Source organism: Chanodichthys erythropterus, chromosome 20 (assembly GCF_024489055.1).
Source record: "Chanodichthys erythropterus isolate Z2021 chromosome 20, ASM2448905v1, whole genome shotgun sequence".
NCBI lineage: Eukaryota > Metazoa > Chordata > Actinopteri > Cypriniformes > Xenocyprididae > Chanodichthys > Chanodichthys erythropterus.
Window position 1 is genome coordinate 16,267,375 of NC_090240.1, and position 19,783 is coordinate 16,287,157.

The window sequence follows — 19,783 nt, forward strand, 5'->3', positions numbered from 1 at the left end:
ACACACACACACACACAGGTGCTGGTCATATAATTAGAATATCATCAAAAAGTTGATTTATTTCACTAATTCCATTCAAAAAGTGAAACTTGTATATTATATTCATTCATTACACACAGACTGATATATTTCAAATGTTTATTTCTTTTAATTTTGATGATTATAACTGACAACTAAGGAAAATCCCAAATTCAGTATCTCAGAAAATTAGAATATTACTTAAGACCAATACAAAGAAAGGATTTTTAGAAATCTCGGCCAACTGAAAAGTATGAACATGAAAAGTATGAGCATGTACAGCACTCAATACTTAGTTGGGGCTCCTTTTGCCTGAATTACTGCAGCAATGCGGCGTGGCATGGAGTCGATCAGTCTGTGGCACTGCTCAGGTGTTATGAGAGCCCAGGTTGCTCTGATAGTGGCCTTCAGCTCTTCTGCATTGTTGGGTCTGGCATATCGTATCTTCCTCTTCACAATACCCCATAGATTTTCTGTGGGGTTAAGGTCAGGCGAGTTTGCTGGCCAATTAAGAACAGGGATACCATGGTCCTTAAACCAGGTACTGGTAGCTTTGGCACTGTGTGCAGGTGCCAAGTCCTGTTGGAAAATAAAAATCTGCATCTCCATAAAGTAGGTCAGCAGAAGTCTGCCAAAGTTGGTCTGCCTTTCCACTCTTCCTCCAGACTCTGGGATCCTGATTTCCAAAGGAAATGCAAAATTTACTTTCATCAGAGAACATAACTTTGGACCACTCAGCAGCAGTCCAGTCCTTTTTGTCTTTAGCCCAGGAGAGACGCTTCTGACGCTGTCTGTTGTTCAAGAGTGGCTTGACACAAGGAGTGCGACAGCTGAAACCCATGTCTTGCATACGTCTGTGCGTAGTGGTTCTTGAAGCACTGACTCCAGCTGCAGTCCACTCTTTGTGAATCTCTCCCACATTTTTGAATGGGTTTTGTTTCACAATCCTATTGCTTGTACACTTTCTACCACATCTATTCCTTCCCTTCGCCTCTCTATTAATGTGCTTGGACACAGAGCTCTGTGAACAGCCAGCCTCTTTTGCAATGACCTTTTGTGTCTTGCCCTCCTTGTGCAAGGTGTCAGTCGTCTTTTGGACAACTGTGAAGTCAGCAGTCTTCCCCATGATTGTGTAGCCTACAGAACTAGACTGAGAGACCATTTAAAGGCCTTTGCAGGTGTTTTGAGTTAATTAGCTGATTAGAGTGTGGCACCAGATGTCTTCAATATTGAACCTTTTCACAGTATTCTAATTTTCTGAGATACTGAATTTGGGATTTTCCTTAGTTGTCAGTTATAATCATCAAAATTAAAAGAAATAAACATTTGAAATATATCAGTCTGTGTGTAATGAATGAATATAATATACAAGTTTCACTTTTTGAATGGAATTACTGAAATAAATCAACTTTTTGATGATATTCTAATTATATGACCAGCACCTGTATAATTTATATATTATATATATATATATATATATGGGAATATCTCTATCAGGGTCTGTACATGTGCACGTTACCATGGCACACTCACTTGTGAAGCTCTAGCGTGATGGTCCCTTTAGGTTCTGCCTCCACACTTTTGCCCCAGAACTTGAGTTTGGGGTAGATGGAGCCGTGGAACTCAAAGTCGCCCGTCAGACTCTCAGTGTGAAACGCACTGATGGGCGGATGGTGACTCACCTGCTCTGAAATAAGTCTGAAACCCTGATCCTCTCTGATTGAAAGAGAAGCCAACAAGAGTAGAGGAAGGAAGCGTTAAGGGGAAGAAGAAGCAGAGTTACATAAATGACAAAGAACAGTTTCCCTTTAGAGCAATCTTGATCTAACCAATGTTTAACAACATCCTCAAATCTTATCAGCATAGTTTGTTATTAAACGCTCTGCTCGTGTCTGTACCGTGAGAGTTCGTAGGTTTCTCCTAAAAGCGGGTTGAAAGGTTTTCCAGTTCTTTCCCACTGAGAAGCGACTGCAGACACAGCGAAGGCAGCTACCGTCTTAGGAGCAAGACAGAAAAACCATGTCAAATTAAAGGCCGGATTGTAATATTAGAAAACTGTGCTGCATATACTTGAGTTGCTTCCTAAATGAGGCACTATACACTATGCACTTTATTGACAGCTATGCAACTACCACTTTGATGCTTCAAAAAGTTCATAAAGAGATCGTAAAACTAATCCATATGAATTGAGTGGTTTAGTCCCAATTTTCTAAAGCGACTCGATCACTTTATATGATGAACAGATTGAATTTAAGCTTATCTTAAAGTTAATCATTTCTGTTCCAAAGATTTAGAATGACATGAGGGTAATTAATGACAGAATGTACATTTTTTAGGGTTGAACTAACCCTTTTTCTCTTTGGAATGTTCAGTGTGAACACTACTCACGCTATTTATACTACAAAACAGCGTAGAATAGTGCAGAAGTACACAAATTGGACTTTAGGACTAGGTATTGCTAACTACCTCACAATATACATTGCAATACATGACATGATTTAATTGCGATTAATTATAATCAAACCCTGGCATAAACTGATATTATAAACGTATAGATTCTAAATCAGCAATCAGTCTTGTGTGTGTCTCACCTGCATTCTCTCTATAGAGTCGGTCTGTGAGCAGGCTTTCTGGATGAGGTATGTGTGCTCCATGTACTCAGAGATTCTCTGTAGAAAGCTCAGAGGCTCATTGAACACAATGGGCATGGTGATCTTGGACAGCTCCTACAAAACAGCAACATAAAACAGGCTGAGTAGGACCAAACATCTTTACAGGCTGTGCAAAACTACACATTCTCAACCTAGTTGCTCTAAGGAAACCCTGTATAAGTACTCTGCTTTAGGGTTATGTCCATTAGACAGTGATCAGACGTGTTTCTTAAGGGGCCCCTAGACACATTCTTGCATTCAAAAATAGCTGGTTGCAGTGTAAATGAATAGAGAAAAATGACGTGAGATATGTTTTTTTCATCTTAAACAGTGAGATGTGACTGGATATATATATATATTATATATATTATATATATATTATATATATATATATATATATATATATATATATATATATATATATATATATATATATATATATATATATATATATATATATATAAACCAGCCCATCAAATATTTTTGTTAATTAATACTTTATTTATTGCTGAAAGTGATGGATTTCTCAGTGAGGATTTGGATTATGGCTGTCACGATATTCACTACACGATTATTGGGGCCAAAAGATTTCACGATAATAATATATTGTGTATGTAACATGTGTAATAACAATATGCAGCGATATCTGGATGTCTTGGTCCATATTAGGGATTTCCTGGTTTTATTACTTTTAAGAGTCTCACTTTTAGACTTTCTGCACGATGGTGCCCTCCGATGTAGAGTATGAATGAAACATAAGTTACATGTGAGAGTTTTGCACTGTATAATGCCCACATAGCATTACGTTACATTCTTCCAAACCTGTACGAGTTTCTTTCTTCCGTTAAACACAAAAGATGATTACGGTTATCGCCAATTCGTCACTCCTAATTAACACAATATTAACACGGTATACGGTATATCACAACATCCCTAATTTAGATTTTAGTAGATTTTACCCTCTCTAAGAAGTTGTTTAACCCCTTTAAAGAATAAATAAAAATTAAATATATTAAAAAGGAAAATACTAAAGCTAAAAAATAATTTGTATTTGGCATGACATTTTCTTTTCCATATTGTGTGATGTATCTCAGAGTGAAAAAGCTTCTCAAATGAGAAAAAGGGACATGGGACAGGGCTTGATTTTTCCCCTCGGTAAATAATTGGATCAATGTCGCTTGTTAATTGCTGCGATCTCATGTGAGTGACAGGCGCTAGAGGCGAGGGATTATTATCGCTCCGCCCTCGCACCGGTGATGTGATATCAGAGAATAGATGGGAGGGGAAGATAATGTTTTTTGGATTAAAGATTAAGAGGGCACATGAATTAAAAAAAAAAAGACATGCACGGATCAATCAATTATAATAAACATTGCAATATTCCAATAAAAATGAATTGTCAACTTTGGTACATGGGTACATAAGCTTACAAATAGACATTAACCATCCTGACCCATTCTTAATGCATTCATAATAATATGCAAAACTTGCTGCTAAAATGATTAATTACTTATCCTTACCAGTCCAATACACTTCTTGAGAATGCTCCATACACTAAAATCATTTCTGGAGAACATAGGGGCAGGAAGAGACGACCTAAAAGGGCAGAAGAACAATTTCTTATTCATAAACATGCAGAGACACTCTCTTAAGTGTAACAGTATGTTTGACTGTAGAACTATGCACAGATTTGCAGATTATAAATGAATGAGAATGACCTATGAACATAAGATGAAAATAAGATTCTAAAGATAGAAAGACAAAAGACAGACAGAGAGAGAGTGAGAAAGAACAGAGACAAAGAGCATAATAAAGGTTATATGGGTCACGGCGCTGGAATCTGGCTCTACCTGCGCTTCTTAATTCCGTTCTCCTGAGGAACTGCTCCATTGTTCTTCTGAGCACCGTCATACACTACAGCGTCTTTAAAACTGGCCTCTGATGTGCCTTCACACGACTCGTCTGAATCCAAGCCTGAGACACACAAGAACATTATTATTATTATTAGGGGCCAAGCACCGAAGGTGCATAGGCACCTATTGTATCTGTTGGCGTTCTTTTTTTTTCCTTTTTCCTTCTTCTTCTTCCGCTCTTGAAGTCTATGACAGCCCATAGAACCGTTTGCGGGAAAGTTATGAAATTTGACACACAGTTAGAGGACAGTCTGATCTATGTCCATAGCAAATTTGGAATCTCTAACTCAATCCCTCTAACGCCACCAGCTGTCCAAAGTTGCACTTATGTTTATGTTAATAACTTTAGAACCATAAGGGCTAGAAACAAAATTGGGTCAAGCTGAATCGAATGCACCCTATGACGTCATTTTCCGTCATGAAAATTTTTCCGCCATTTTGAATTTTCTGAAAAACCTACTTTTTCGAACTCCTCCTAGGCCGTTACTCCGATTTTCACGAAAATTGAACCAGATCATCTTCAGACGATGCTGACAAAAAGTTATGGAATTCAAGTCGATTGCTCAAACCGTTTTCGAAAAACTCGCAAACGAATTGTACGTAGCGCTTGCGAAAACAGAAGTAAGGCTGTATCTCTGTAACACTTTATCATATTCAGACCAAACTTGGTACATGTCATGACAAGCATGACCTGAGGCACCATGCAGTGTTTCGGCGCAGCGCCACCTACCGGTCCAAAACCACACTTTGCCAGGGGTGTTTCCAAACTTATGGAGGACAGTTTATATATATATATATATATATATATATATATATATATATATATATATATATATATATATATATATATATATATATATATATATATATATATATATATATATATATATATATATATATATATATATAAAATCATTCTTGATAATGAGTGTGTAGATTTTCATTTCTTAAACCACCATGTAGGAAGACACATTATGGCCATATTGGTTTTATTGTCCTATATGGCCATTATGATTTAAATAAGTGCTCAATATTTTCAATATTAATACTAATAACTTAAAAAAAAAAGGTTTTTATAAAACAGAATGATAATATCATTTGTAGCCAACATTGTCTTTAAAAATATCTCTCCACCAAATTTTGGAAAAGACCATGCATATTAAATTCGAAAGACTTACAAATATCTTCTGTATGATATCAATATTCAGTTATTAACTATGGCACCATTTCATAACATGGAATAAAATGTGGTTCCTTCATGTTTTGTACCACCTGATATGAGCGACTTGGTTGATATCAGGCTTCAAGTTTCAAGCACAATGACCCGCCGATGTCCATATTGCCTTGTTTATTTATTCATTACATTATTTTCATCTCTTTTCATCTCTGCAATGACAGAAGCCATCAGACCATCTGAACGCAGCACTACATAATTGAAGTTATCAACAGATAACTTGGTAAGTTGACACCAGACTGGTGCGGCGCACTGCGACCGCTCTGTCATAACAAACACACACGGCTTAGGGCCAAAGTCAACAGTGGCCAAAACACTGACAATAGGGAACAAATGAGATTACCCTCAGAAAACACAGCTGTTTGATACTGCTGTGTGTGAACTCAGACAGCGCTGAGAGAATGTCAATATTTTCATGACATGCGACAGCTCCAGACAGGCTTGTGTCACAGAGGTGTCGTTACACGGATAAAGTTGTTGAATAATTTCCGTTTAGGACTTCAAATTTTAGAGGCACCTATTGGCAATTCAATCATGTATGTGATTGGTTACAGTGCAAAAGCAGCAGGAGTAGATCTAAATGGACACTTTATTAAATTGTAACCGTACTACGGATTATTTTTTTTGATTAACTGTGCAGCCCTACCATCCATTTAAAAAAGTCTCTCACCTGTGACGGCATCATAGAACTCGTCTTCATTGTTCATTGTAGAGAATGGGCTGACAGCACAAGGTCTCTAAAACATTGTCTCTCTTTTGCTTTCTTGTCTCTGGAAACAGGGACACCTGTAAAGAGACAAAATAGTCAATATCAAAACCATGCACAAGAAAACAACTCAACAATACACCTCTGAACAGTTTTAAGATGCCATATTGAGAGCCCATATGCTGCTTCCCATATACAAAAAACAAAAATCCCATCATTCACCTGTTCCTCCAATGATCTTAGAGCCTACGTTCATTCATGCATCCATTCATCTGTCATGTTTGACTGAAACTAGCCGGCTGCTCTTGAAACAAGAGGTGGAGCCACTGCAGGTCTCCTCCCATGGGCTTGTATGCAGGAACATATTTGATATAGAAATAAACTTTGAACCATCTCCTCCCAAAGAATGTAAGCTGACAGATCTGTACTGTGACGCACACAGGACAGCCTTATCTCAGTCTAGACAATACCTGAGGGAACAATTCTAGCACGGTTAAAGTCTATTAGCCAGCTATGCAACTTTATGTAGCCATTGAGAAGTTAAAGAAAGCTTGCTGAATGTCTCTCCCGGTCTGTTCTAGCAGACTGCCATTTAGGCTCAATGAATTCCCAGAGCACAAATTACTAGAGAGCAACTAACAGTTTATTACAGCCCCAGGACAACTCTGAAGTCTTTACGTAACATGAAAAGCAAAGACAAATCAAGCAGTACCCATTTTGAATTCTTACGCTCATGTCTTTCTTCAACTATCATGACTTCTTTGCTATCTCAGAAAATGTTTTTACAAAACAAGAGCCACAGGAAACACCAAAAATCAATAAGCCGACTCGCTATTACATCAAATATGCAAATCAAGGTGCCAAATAACAAGCAGGCTATGTTGCATAACGTTTATTGCTTTTAAATAATAAACCTTAGACATTTTCGTTAGACAAGTGCCACCAACCATTCTGCATATTTAGGAAATAACTTTCTTATTATGACAAATCACTCCACAAATTACCTTGACAATTCATGGTGTCTGCTAAGCCATGTCTCACTATTACTCCATAGCCCTAATGAGTAAACTTTGAATTGATTGTGTTACAGTTGTGACTGATACTTAAAACTGTGCGCCTTTTGGGAAGAGATGTGCCATAGGCGGAGGCTTAGCCCCCACGGACGTGGGATTAGTGTGGAATTTTCTTAATTTAGGACCAATTGCTGCTGCTTCTGATTGCTTTTAGATGACTGCCTATACCTGCTGATCTAGGAGTCTACAGTTTTATCTGTAATAATATCATACTGGCAAAAAAAAAAAAGATTTGGTGTTTGCGCTCTTGAGAGCGTCAAAGGTTTCTCTTTACAACGTGTTTTGCAGTATTGAGCAATGTAGCCAATCACAAACATATCAGTTGATTTCTTGAAGGCAATGGCCAATCAGAGGTGATTAATGGGGTGTTTACACAACACCGTTTTCAACTAAAAACTGAAAGATTATGCGTTTTGGCCATTCATTTATGTGGCAACAGCGTTTTGGGGGTCTGAAAATGCAAACTTTTGAAAAATGATACTGTTATCTCCGTATAAACAACAAAAATGTGGATCTGTGAAAACAGTGACAGCATGCACACTCTGTAAAAGAATGCGTATGTGTGCAGGCATGTAATCATTCTTTACAAAGTGACATCGCCATCTACTGACCTTGCATGCATAATACAGCGTTTTTAGTCATTTTCGGAGATCCGTGTGAACGGGGATCATTTTGACAGTGTATATAAAAACATTTTTTTATTTATTTTTTTTTTACATCGCTGTTGTGTAAATGTACCCTCAGTTAGAATCTACTCACCACTCAAAAACGCCAGAGTTTTTGTTCAGTGCCGAGTTCTGCATGCTCACAAATCCTCGTTATAAGTGCTTTTCTGTTCAAATTACAGAGATTTGCGAACATAGCTGCTTTAATAACAAATAATTTATCGGGAGCATTGTGTTCTATCCAGTTTTGACCCCACAAAAAGTCTCAAGGTGTTTTTAAAAGTTGAACTTTTAAATTTACATGGGTTTTCTAAACTTGCAGCTCTCTCTTTTGCGAGACGTGATTGCAATGGTCAAATATGTCCATCTAGCACAATTTGACATAGAAAAAAAATGTTTTGAATGAACAACAAAACTCAGCAAAAACAAAAAGATTTTAAATTTGACAAATATTTGAAAATCAAATTTTAATTTGACAGCCCTATTTCCTTACCTATAAATCAACCCATTGTTCACAAGTTTCAAACAACTATTCAAAAGCATCAACCATTTTGCAAGGTCTAATTGGTTTCTGATGACCCAAACCATGTGATGCTTCGTTTCCATCAAGAAAGGTTATTTATGAGTTTTTAAAGGGCAAAGGTCAAGGGTCAGGCCACAAAGATGACTCGTGTCATGAGTAAATCAAAGGGTAGGAAATGATTCTAACTGCAGCATGGAGGACAACTTTCAGCTGTCTCTGTCACGGTCACACCAACTCTTAACATTAACTGTTTTTCAAAAAAATGCAGACAGTCGGTTTGAAAGCAGAAAAGGGATGTGAACGTGTGGAATGTTATATTAACCCTTTCATGCATGAATTATGACAACCTCAGTCAGGATTTTTTTTCCTACGTGTTTTTATTGCTCTCAGGGCATAAAAAAACCAAGTCCTGGGTCAGGATTCATTAAAATATTAAGAAAATTCAAAGAAGTTCGTAAGAATGTTCCTAATTGCAATTCTTAAAAAATTAAGAACTTCTAAAATATTTTCTAAGAACATCTTTTTTGTCTTAAGAAGAAAATGATAGGCTTTGGTGTTATTTGATTGAAAGGCGGGTATTGATGAAGACTCACTGGATGAAAAACACTTCAAAAGCCTGTCTGTTTGCACTGCCTGCCTGCATCATAATAAGAGCTCAGACTATTTTGGTCGCAACAGGTTTGACAGGAGTTAATCAGTTAGTACTGTGATTTTAATGCACCGTGTCAAGTTAAAATAGTTATTTTAAAAGGGCCTGTCTCAAGAATCAGTTGTACTACTTGCTCTCTCTTGTTTATAGGTACAGGGAAATGGGGCTGTCAAATTAATATTCGAATTTCGAATAATTGTGAAATTTAAAATAAAAAAAAAAAATTCGAATGCATTCGAATTTTAGGAGTGCATCAGGCAGTCTTATCAGAGGCACATGAGATGCGACAATTATGTAAGAGACGTTGTGTTTAATGTTTTTGTTAGCCTATCCAGAGATGTGGCACTGCTGCGTTGTTCATTCAAAACATTGCAGAAATAAAGAATTTAATGAATGTGTCTTGTATCTGTGCCTCGCTAGTTATCTAGAATCAACGCATCATGTATACACTGTTTTAATGATCAATCTGTGTCACTTGTCCACATTCTTGGTACTAGAAATATGTATCATATGTAGCTTGTGTTATGTCAGTGCTTCCCACAGGTTTGAAATATACTTGCGGTGGTAGCCGGGGCGAAAAATCCTCCTATTACCCAAGGCACAAAAATGGTCTACTACATGTGACAAACAAATAATGTGTGATTTTTAACAGTATTTTTATTTATTGAAATTAATTTTAATTACATAGCATATTACATTTAATTACATACTAACATTATGCATTATTATGCATTGTAAATTATGCTAAATTACAACATTTAAATGGTTCACCTTTTCCTATGTTCTCCTTGCTGTAATATAGTGTCTCTCTCAGTGAATGGGACACAGATTTTCCTAGTAAAATTTATGAAATGAATTAATATGTGTGTCAAATAATGTTCTTAGTCTTTTCTTCCTGTGGGGGAGACTACAATAATTTATTATGAATTAAATCGAAATCAAATCAAATACAATTTATTGTGTAACCAAAATACCAATAATGCCCAAAAGTGGGCAGCCCGTCGATATATCGACGATATATCGCATGCGATTGTCACATGCATTTCGTCAGTAAAGCCGTTTCCTTGATTAGCTATGCAATATCGCGTTCATATCGCAGATGAATCGCCTTCGATAATGAATGCGATATTGCGTGGCTTGTCAGTGAACTACGGCTCTGTCTATTAAATGCCGCTCCATTTGAAAGCAGGTGATGGCGATTTAGCGGTAATCAGGGAACCGGCTTTACTGACAAAATGCGCGTGACAATCGCATGCGATATATCGGTCAGCCCTAATTACAAGTAACATACATTTGCATTACAGAATCAGATTACTTTTTTGATGTTATGAGTAACGCATTACGAGTAACATGCATTATGTAATCAGATTACTTTTTGATGTTACGAGTAAAGTAATGCATTACAAGTAAAATACATTTGCATTACATAATCAGATTACTTTCTGATGTAACAAGTAAAGCATTACATAATCATTACTCTTTGGATGTTTTGAGTAAAGTAACACATTACAAGTAACATGCATTACGTAATCAATTACTTTTTGGTGTAACTAGTAAAGCAACGCATTAAGTAATGCATTACATAATCATTACTCTTTGGATGAGTAAAGAAACTTATTACAAGTAACAAGCATTACATAATCAGACTACTTTTTTGAACTGCAAATTACATTCTAATAACACAAATACAGTTACAACAAAAACGTTACCGCAAATGAAGTATTTTCAAGAACAACAGTCACAGTAATAGTGATGTTGAATTCAGTGGACAGACGATTAATCAGAATTTCCTCCCAATCTAAAATCAATACTTGGAAAGTTTAACAATGATATGATTCCTTAGATGTAACAACTTTTCCCTCCAAGAGTCTCCTAGGATAGAAGGAATGGATGGATATTCTGGAGCAACTTGGCATTTCTGACTGGCCATCGGCCATCTTGGTTTGGAGAAGAAACAAAATTCTACATACAACGGCTTGCCACTTGGTGGCAGTGTATAGGATGATGCACTAGTGTCCACTGTAGTGGTTTGATGTGCAACTGTGCAATTAAAAACCCATGCATACGCAAGGAATGGCTTTTTGAATAGCTGTCCACTGTAGTGATTTCTATGTGCGAAAGGGTTAAACGAATAGTTAAAAGTAATAATAATAATAATAATAATTTTGTTGTTATCATTGACATTTACTCATCCTCATGACTTTCTAACTTACACTGAACATTATAGCATTTCTAATGCCTTATTTGGTGACAAGCATTACAGAACATAAGAATACTAAGCAGAAATTAAAAGAAAAACAAATAAAAGACAGACAGTTCAAAGAGGTTCTCAGACGATATATTTAAAATTAAGTATAAAATAAGTATTGTGCATTGGGACATTTTCCAGTAGTTGAATAATTTGGGCAAGAACAAAACAATATATGGTATAATAATACAATATATTTATTAATTTAAATGATATATTGTTGACTTACTATATAAGTAATATGACAGCTATGAGTGAAAAACAGGCTGGAAGAGTTATTATTCACTGATAATCATCCCATCCAAAGGGCTGTTCACCATGGCAACCGGATTATTGAGTTGTGATTGCTGAACGGAAATTAGATCAACCTCTCCATTAAAGAAAGCCATATAGGTTTTGAATGACATGAGAGCGAGCAAATAATGACAGAAATTAGATTTTTGGTTGAACTATCCCCTTAAACACACATTAGAGCCTATATCAAAATAAGCAAAGGGTCAACAGGAGACACCATCAGTCCCCTGAAATCAAACAAGACAGACAAAGCCAGAGAGAGACCGTATTGCTCAAGGTTTTCAACAGAATCTGATACATTATCTCTGATGCACTTTCACCTACATGGGAAAACAAGTGTTCTGCAATCAGTTGAAATGTTAAAATAACACAGACGTCTCAGCCGCCCCATGAGACACTGTGTTGTGCTGCAGTAATGATCTCTGATCTACGAACAGCGTTCCCGGGAGCGACCAATACGGAATCAGAGACGAATACTGGTGTCGTGGCAACTGATAACCAGGCACTATATTTCTGGATGAAAAATAACGGCTCAGGTGCAGGTGCGGCGTCTTAAAAGAGCCAGCACACAATCAGGTCCTGCTGCATTTGAACAGTCCTGATCGGCTGGACCAGAGGAAGGAAAGAAGAACCTGGCAAAAAATAACAGCAGATGGGACACACAAACCCAAAATACATAATGATTACGGTTACGTCTTCTCCCTTGACAATTTTTAAAAGAGATGCTGGCTCATTTCTGAGAACAATTTGGGAAAAGAAGAAAAGATTTGTGGGGGTAAATCTGCAGAATTTATTGTGCATTTAATGTGTTTAATATATTTAAAGTCGAATGAAATAAAATTACCGTGTTGGAGAAAGTTACTTTTAAAAGTAATGCATTACAATATTGGATTACTTCCTAAAAAAGTAGCTAATTGCATTACTTAGTTACTTTTTATGGAAAGTAATGCATTACATTACTTTTGCATCACTTTTTCTCATCTGGGCTGGACTGTGTTCTTTTTCATCAAATGTAAAGGCTCTTTCGCACTAGAGTACCAAGTCGATACTAAAATTTTAAAAATGTGACACTTTGAGCGGATTCGTAAACACCTCTGATTGGCCATTGTGTTCACGAGCTCAACAGATAGTTGATTGGCTTCAATGATCAACGCACAGGAGCGTTTGAAAGCATACAAAAGTGTTTGAATTTGAAAGCGTTTTGAAAGCAGTTCTATCAGTAGACTTGTCTGTGATAGACGCCTGCTTTCAAACGCTCCTGTGTGTATCTGTGTAAGCGCTCGGTGAAGAACATCATTAATGTCTATTTACAACATGTTTTTGAAGCATTGATCACTGAAGCCAATCAAATGAAGCCAACTAAACTGCGTCGAGCGCCTGTGTACACGTATGAGTACACCTTGGGCTCGAGCCTTAGGCTAAAGGAAATGCAAATCCACATCTGTACAGTAGAGTGCACAGCTCCAATAAAGAAGACAAACATCTCAGCTGTGCTACAATTGACTACATGCACGGTTACTTCCTGTTTGTCGTTAAGACAGCTTGGGCATTTTTGGTGAACTGTTAGCTGTTCATTCTGTAGTCGCTGTTCATCAACACAAAATCATCAGAGGCTGACTTTTTAATGTTGTATTCATATTTTAATGGAGTTATCACATTTACCTAATTTTCCAATAAACGAAGCTATTGGGACTGTTTAAAAACGCTGTGTCTGTAATTAGACACGCATATGCATTCTTTTTTACAGTACTTCAAATGTTATTTTTAATGTGATGACCACAAACATTACTTTTTCATCCTTCTGAGATTGTCCCCATTTGTAAAACCGAACATTTCAAAATGTAGGAAATTCAACATTTGATAGAAAACACTTATTTAAAAATAAAAAAGACAATAATTATCAATATAACCAGCAGGTGGCGGCAAAGTAGCATTTATTTGCACAAATATTAGCCATTTCCTCAGTTTTTTTTTACTTAGTTTAGTTTTTGACTAAATATTAAACATTATAAAATCACTAGGTTTAAAATACATTTTGTCAATGTGAAGTATGTCGTACTCACAAAATCTTATGAAAAACAACAACTATTCCTGTGAATGAATGACACAGAAATCGCAGCAGCTGTCAGTCAGCTCACATTTAATTCATTAAGTCTAACTAATGTGCACGATAAATATTTAATTTTTGATGCATTTTTTCATACGAAAGTGTGAAAACTGATGGTCGAATTGAGGAGGAACACTGAGGTACGTCTTTATTTATTTTTTATGCCATCTTACATTTGAATAACTAAATTAATGCTATGCCTGACTATTTAAGTAAATATATTCTATATCCTGACTATATTCTGAGTTTGCATTTCACCGTTTTTATTAATTAAGGAATACTGAATCTGTTTTTGTGCATTGAGATGAGTATCAGTCAATAAAAAGGGAAAACAAACTAACTTCAGTTACTTATTTGAAAAAGTAATTCAGATAAAATGTGTTGTAAATATAAAATGCGTTACTTTACTAGTTGCTTCGAAAAAGTAATCCGATTACGTAACTCAAGTTACTTGTAATGCGTAACCCCAACAATGGTCTTTTCTTCTCTATTGTGCGTGACAAAGAGAAATGACTTCTCGAACAAGAAAAAAAATAAAACATAGGGTGGGACTTGGTTTTGTCCATCGGGAATTAATTGGATGGCTGTGGTTCGCTACTGCTGGGATGTCATGTGTGTGACAGGTTGTCCCGCCCTAGTGCTATTAAACATCAGAGAAGAGAAGAGAAGAGAAGAGAAGAGAAGAGAAGAGAAGAGAAGAGAAGAGAAGAGAAGAGAAGAGAAGAGAAGAGAAGAGAAGAGAAGAGAAAAGAAGAGAAGAGAAGAGAAGAGAAAAGAAGAGGGGAAGTTACTTTGTATAAAGATTACAAGAGTGAATTATAATAACGGGCATGGATAAAACATTTAATAAATACTGCAATATTCCATGAAAAAATAAGAATTGTCCATATTGATTTCATGGTGACTTTAATACGTTTAAAAGAAGAAGAAAGTTGCCAAAATTCTCAATAAAGCCATATGCGGATGTATAGAATATAATGAATGATGGGCATTCAAAATCTGTGTAAATTTGTGAAGGCTTTCCACGTTAAATAGGTGCACAAGGTTGAGGCAATACCCGAAAGGGCATGACTGCCTATAAAGTGACTGTAGGTAAACACACAAACACCCACAGGATTTCAGAAGAGAAATGAATCACAGACTCTTGCGTTACTCACAGTTTCATTGACGCCTTTGGAATGTGGTCTGCTCGAGAGAGGTGCATGTCACTGTCAGGTATGTGCACTATGAGTTAGCAAGTCAAGGCGGTGTTGGGAATCTCCATGTGCAAGCACATAAAACAAAGCAGTGACACCTTCTTTACCCTCTGGAATGTGGCCCCACTTTAAAGGATTAGTTCACTTTCAAATAATATTTTCCTGATAATTTACTCACACCCATATCATCCAAAATGTTCACGTCTTTCTTTCTTCAGTCGAAAAGAAAATTAAGGTTTTTGATAAAAAACATTCCAGGATTATTCCTTATAGTGGACTTCAATGGCCTCCAAACGGTTGAAGGTGAAAATTAGTTTCAGTGCAGCTTCAAAGGGCTTTAAACGATACCAGACGAGGAATAAGAGTCTAGGGCTGCACGATTTCGCACATGATATGGCAAAGGCTATAATTAACTAATGCGTGGCTTGTCAGAGCTGTACGGCTCCGTGATCAGTAGTAAATGCAAGCCAGAGGGCGCTCTAGCGCAGAAACTCCAAATATGCCCTGCCGCAGAAGTAGATAACGGGTCTCATATAGCCGTAGCTGAATAAACAGAAGATTGAAATGCTTTGATTGATTAAACATGACTAATAAACACACGACTGCCTTATTGTGTGTAAGAAGCCTCATCATCTCACAGAAAGACGCTCAACTGTCGTTATGAAGTGAGTTTGGAGTAAAAACATGTTATTAAATGTTGTCTTTTGTTGGACAAGATGTTAATAAATGCTCCCCGTGTCTGAAAATTATAAGCGACTCAAACTCACAGATTAGCATTTGGAGCCATACTTCACTGACAAGCTGCACATAAAAAAACAAAAAAACAATCGCAGACTTTGCGATTTCATAATCGCACTAAGAATCGCGTTTAAGTGATAATCGCGTTCAAGTTCAATGTTATATTTCGTATCGTGTGATATATCGTGCAGATCTATAAGGGTCTTATCTAGAGAAACGATCGCTCATTTTCGAAAAAAAATCAACTGTATATGCTTTATAAACACAAATGATCGCCTTGCATGTGCTTCTGCTTTCCGTATTCTTTGAAAAGCTTACGCTGTATGTCCTACACCTTCCCTATTCTACTTACGGAAAAAACTAAACTGGCGCCGCGTTCGTTCCGTAAGTTGAATAGGGAAGGTGTAGGACGTACAGCGTAAGCTTTTTGAAGAATACGGAGCTGCGGTTTTGGCGGAAACGCTTGGAAGGCAATCATTTGTTTTTATAAAAGCATATACATTTATATTTTTTTCGAAAATGACCGATCGTTTCGCTAGATAAGACCCTTATTCCTCGTCTGGTATTGTTTAAAGCTCTTTGAAGCTGCACCAAAACTGTCATTTTGACCTTCAACCGTTCAATGAACCGAGTCCATTGAAGTCCACTATAAGGAGAATAATCCTGGAATATTTTCATCAAAAACCTTAATTTCTTTTCGACTGAAGAAAGAAAGACATGAACATCTTGGATGACATGAGAGTGAGTAAATTATCAGGAAAATTTTACTTGAAAGTGAACTAATCCTTTAACACTGGTACCGACCAGCACAATATTATAAATGCTTTATAGAAATGACATTTGTTTCTATCAGATTAAAAGCCGAGAAACCTACATGAGTCAATACGACAATGCAAATGAGTCAAACATTAAAACAAACACCCCATTTGAAAATCCACCTTATAATACAGCAAAGAAAGATGAGCTAGTCAAGAAGATCTGTCTCAGACAGTCATGTATGGAGCAAGTTGTGTAACATGCTGGCATATAAAGCCCCAAGGAACAACACGAAGTAGTTAAGGTCACTTCAACAGATATCTGGAAAGCAAAACCTTCACTGTTTACTTTTAATGAGGAAATATGCTGAGGAAATGACAGCTGAGCAGCCCTCAAACTCAACACGACAGGCTTCACCCTCTAAACCACATACTCTACATCAAAACACAAGGCTTTTCTGAATGTTATGTGTCTGAGTTTATTGTCAACAGGGGAAATTCACAACAAAACCCAAAGATTCAGCAGCTGACACTCTCACAAATCAGGGCTGTGTCCTAAATCCTAGTGAGCTGCCTATCTAGACAGTATTTCGGAGGGTTTAGCTAGGTAAATCGCTGGGTTTTGCCAGTAATCGCTGTAAATGTTGTGTAGGTTATGCAGGATTCTGTAAACAGATGCTAACAGGCTAAAGCTCCAGCAGCTAACTGACAAACTCACTTAGCAACGGCTCGAGAGCTTTACTTCCGCTGGAAAGCGTCGCTTTAAAACCTTAGTTACTTCTGAGAAAGAGTCCAAAGAGATACTTTACAGAGGACAGGCGGGTACCTGTGATGGTGGCTGGACTCCGCTTCTCTCGGGCAGGGATGATGCTGCTGCTGCTGCTGCTGGAGGGCTGACACACAGCCGGAAGAGACCGAGATGGGCGGTTTGATTGACGTGTCTCTCAGCCAATTATATCGCAGGAATTTCGTCGCCTGACGGGTTACGTCAGAGCAAGACCATTTGCACAATAATGTGTTTTATAATGCTTCATGCAAACCCACATTTAAAATAATAATAATAATAATAATAATAATAAAATTAAAAAGTTTTTAATGTTTGTGGTGCTGGACTACAATGCTTTTACTATTAAACATTGTTTCGCATGCCATCAAAAAAAAAAAAATAATAATAATAATAATAATAATAATAAAAAAGCAAACCCACAGTTTCCCTGTGCATTAAAGCTATTCCTCCTACTCTTGTTCATCTTGATAAAAGTCATATTCACTATAACTCTACAATATTGACAAAACCAAAATGAAAAAATGCAAGAACAAACATATTTTTTTAATTTTCCAAAAACAAAATAAAACAACACCTAGAGGAAAACTCTATTATTAATTGGAAGGCTTAATTGGAATATTGGAATAGTATTAAGGAAATATTCCAATTCCTTAATTGGAATTGGAATATGCATATCAATAACAAAACTAAAGAAATACATTTAAAAATGTTGCATTCCATCTGCCCTGTTAAATCAATAATTTCAAGAAACTCTGATATTGATGATTTATGCTCCTTTTGCAAAAGTGAGAAAGAAGTGTTAACAACACATTAGTTTTTTGATTGTAAAATTACCCAACATGTTTGGAAGGGATTTTTTTAATCTAGTAAAGGATAAATATTGTTTTTATTTAAATGATATTATCGTGTACTGTGAAAACACCTATGTAAACAAGGTCTTGAATACATTGTTAACTTACTCAAAATTTCATATACATAAACCAAAAATGCTTAAATTCATCCCCAATGTTTAAGGAATTTTTAGTGGAATTTGATTGTTTTATATCTTCTCTGAAATTGTTAAAAAACAAAGTCATTAACATGCTTAAAATATTATGATTTTATTTTCGGATCCCCTGTTACTGATAAATGTCATACTCTGCACTGTCTTATGCTATGCTCTGTTTGTAAATTGTTCTATTTTCATTAAAATAAAAACAAAAAAAAGTGTTTTATAATGCAGCTTTTGCTCTCTTAAACTCAACTTTTAAATGACTAAATATGTAACAATAAATAAATGTGCTTTATGTATGCTAGCATAGAGTTTTAATTATTTGATGTAATGATTTAATTCATAAATGATCATGATAGTCATTTTGTTATGGTGAATAGTCTACATTTTGTTACATATTCTCTGAGCAACACCCATACTGCCTCTCACTCCAGTCATTTATTACACATTATCTTGACATCAAGTTATTGAACCGAACAGCACAACCTTATCATATGTTTCAGTCTGTTCAGTGGCTACTCCTGTTTCATTTTAGCCAATAATATTCATGCCTAGTGAATACATATAACTCATTACCAGAGGAAAATGTAAAATAGCACAGAGAAGCAAGTTAAATAGACCTGTTTGCATGTTGTGATTCTCAAATTTTGCTGTGTGAAAGCAGGAAATTTATTGAGTGTAATGAAAAACTTGTGCATTATAAATATAAATTTGCTCTTGTTTTATGTCTCTCATTAATAATGGAGGCAGACGTCACTGATATACACCACTGTTCCCAGCGGCACAGCTGACCTGCCCTGACCTTACTGCTTAATTGGACTTACTGAAGTGTGTGTGTGTGTGTGTGTGTGTGTGTGTGTGTGTGTGTGTGTGTGCAGGGCTGGGTAGGTTACTTTTAAAATGTATTTCACTACAAATTACAAAATACATGCTTTAAAAAGTAATATATTTCATTAGATTACTCAAGTTTTGTAACTTAATCTAAATACTTTAGAATACTTTGGAATTGCATGACGTGAAGTCGCAACTGTGAGTTATAAAGTCATAATTCTGAGATATAAACTTGCAATTTCCCAGTAAAAAAGTCAGAGTTGCGAGAAAAAGGTCAGAATTGCAAGTTTTTAATCATGCAATTCTGACTTTATAACTTTCATTTATGAGTTTATATCTCGCAGTTCTGAGAAAAAAGTTCAGAACTGTAAGATGCAAACTTGCAATTGCAAGAAAAAAGTCAG

At 36.3% G+C, this 19,783-nt stretch overlaps 1 protein-coding gene across 2 annotated transcripts in view; it reads right to left on the minus strand.

Moving 5' to 3' along the window:
* Positions 1–17,694, minus strand: part of osbpl2b (oxysterol binding protein-like 2b) — a 30,889-nt gene extending 13,195 nt beyond the window's left edge. The window contains exons 1-7 of one of the 2 annotated variants that reach the window (XM_067371287.1): positions 17,597–17,694; positions 6,487–6,602; positions 4,520–4,643; positions 4,190–4,265; positions 2,610–2,744; positions 1,917–2,014; positions 1,552–1,734 (exon numbers count right to left, since the gene is read on the minus strand). In XM_067371287.1, coding sequence (XP_067227388.1) covers positions 1,552–1,734; positions 1,917–2,014; positions 2,610–2,744; positions 4,190–4,265; positions 4,520–4,643; positions 6,487–6,523 — 653 coding nt within the window. In that variant the 5' untranslated portion in view covers positions 6,524–6,602; positions 17,597–17,694. Of the gene's footprint in view, positions 1–1,551; positions 1,735–1,916; positions 2,015–2,609; positions 2,745–4,189; positions 4,266–4,519; positions 4,644–6,486; positions 6,603–6,744; positions 6,882–17,596 lie in introns of those variants that run through there. The other variant, XM_067371288.1, reaches the window with a different exon arrangement.
* Positions 17,695–19,783: the final 2,089 nt, after the last annotated feature.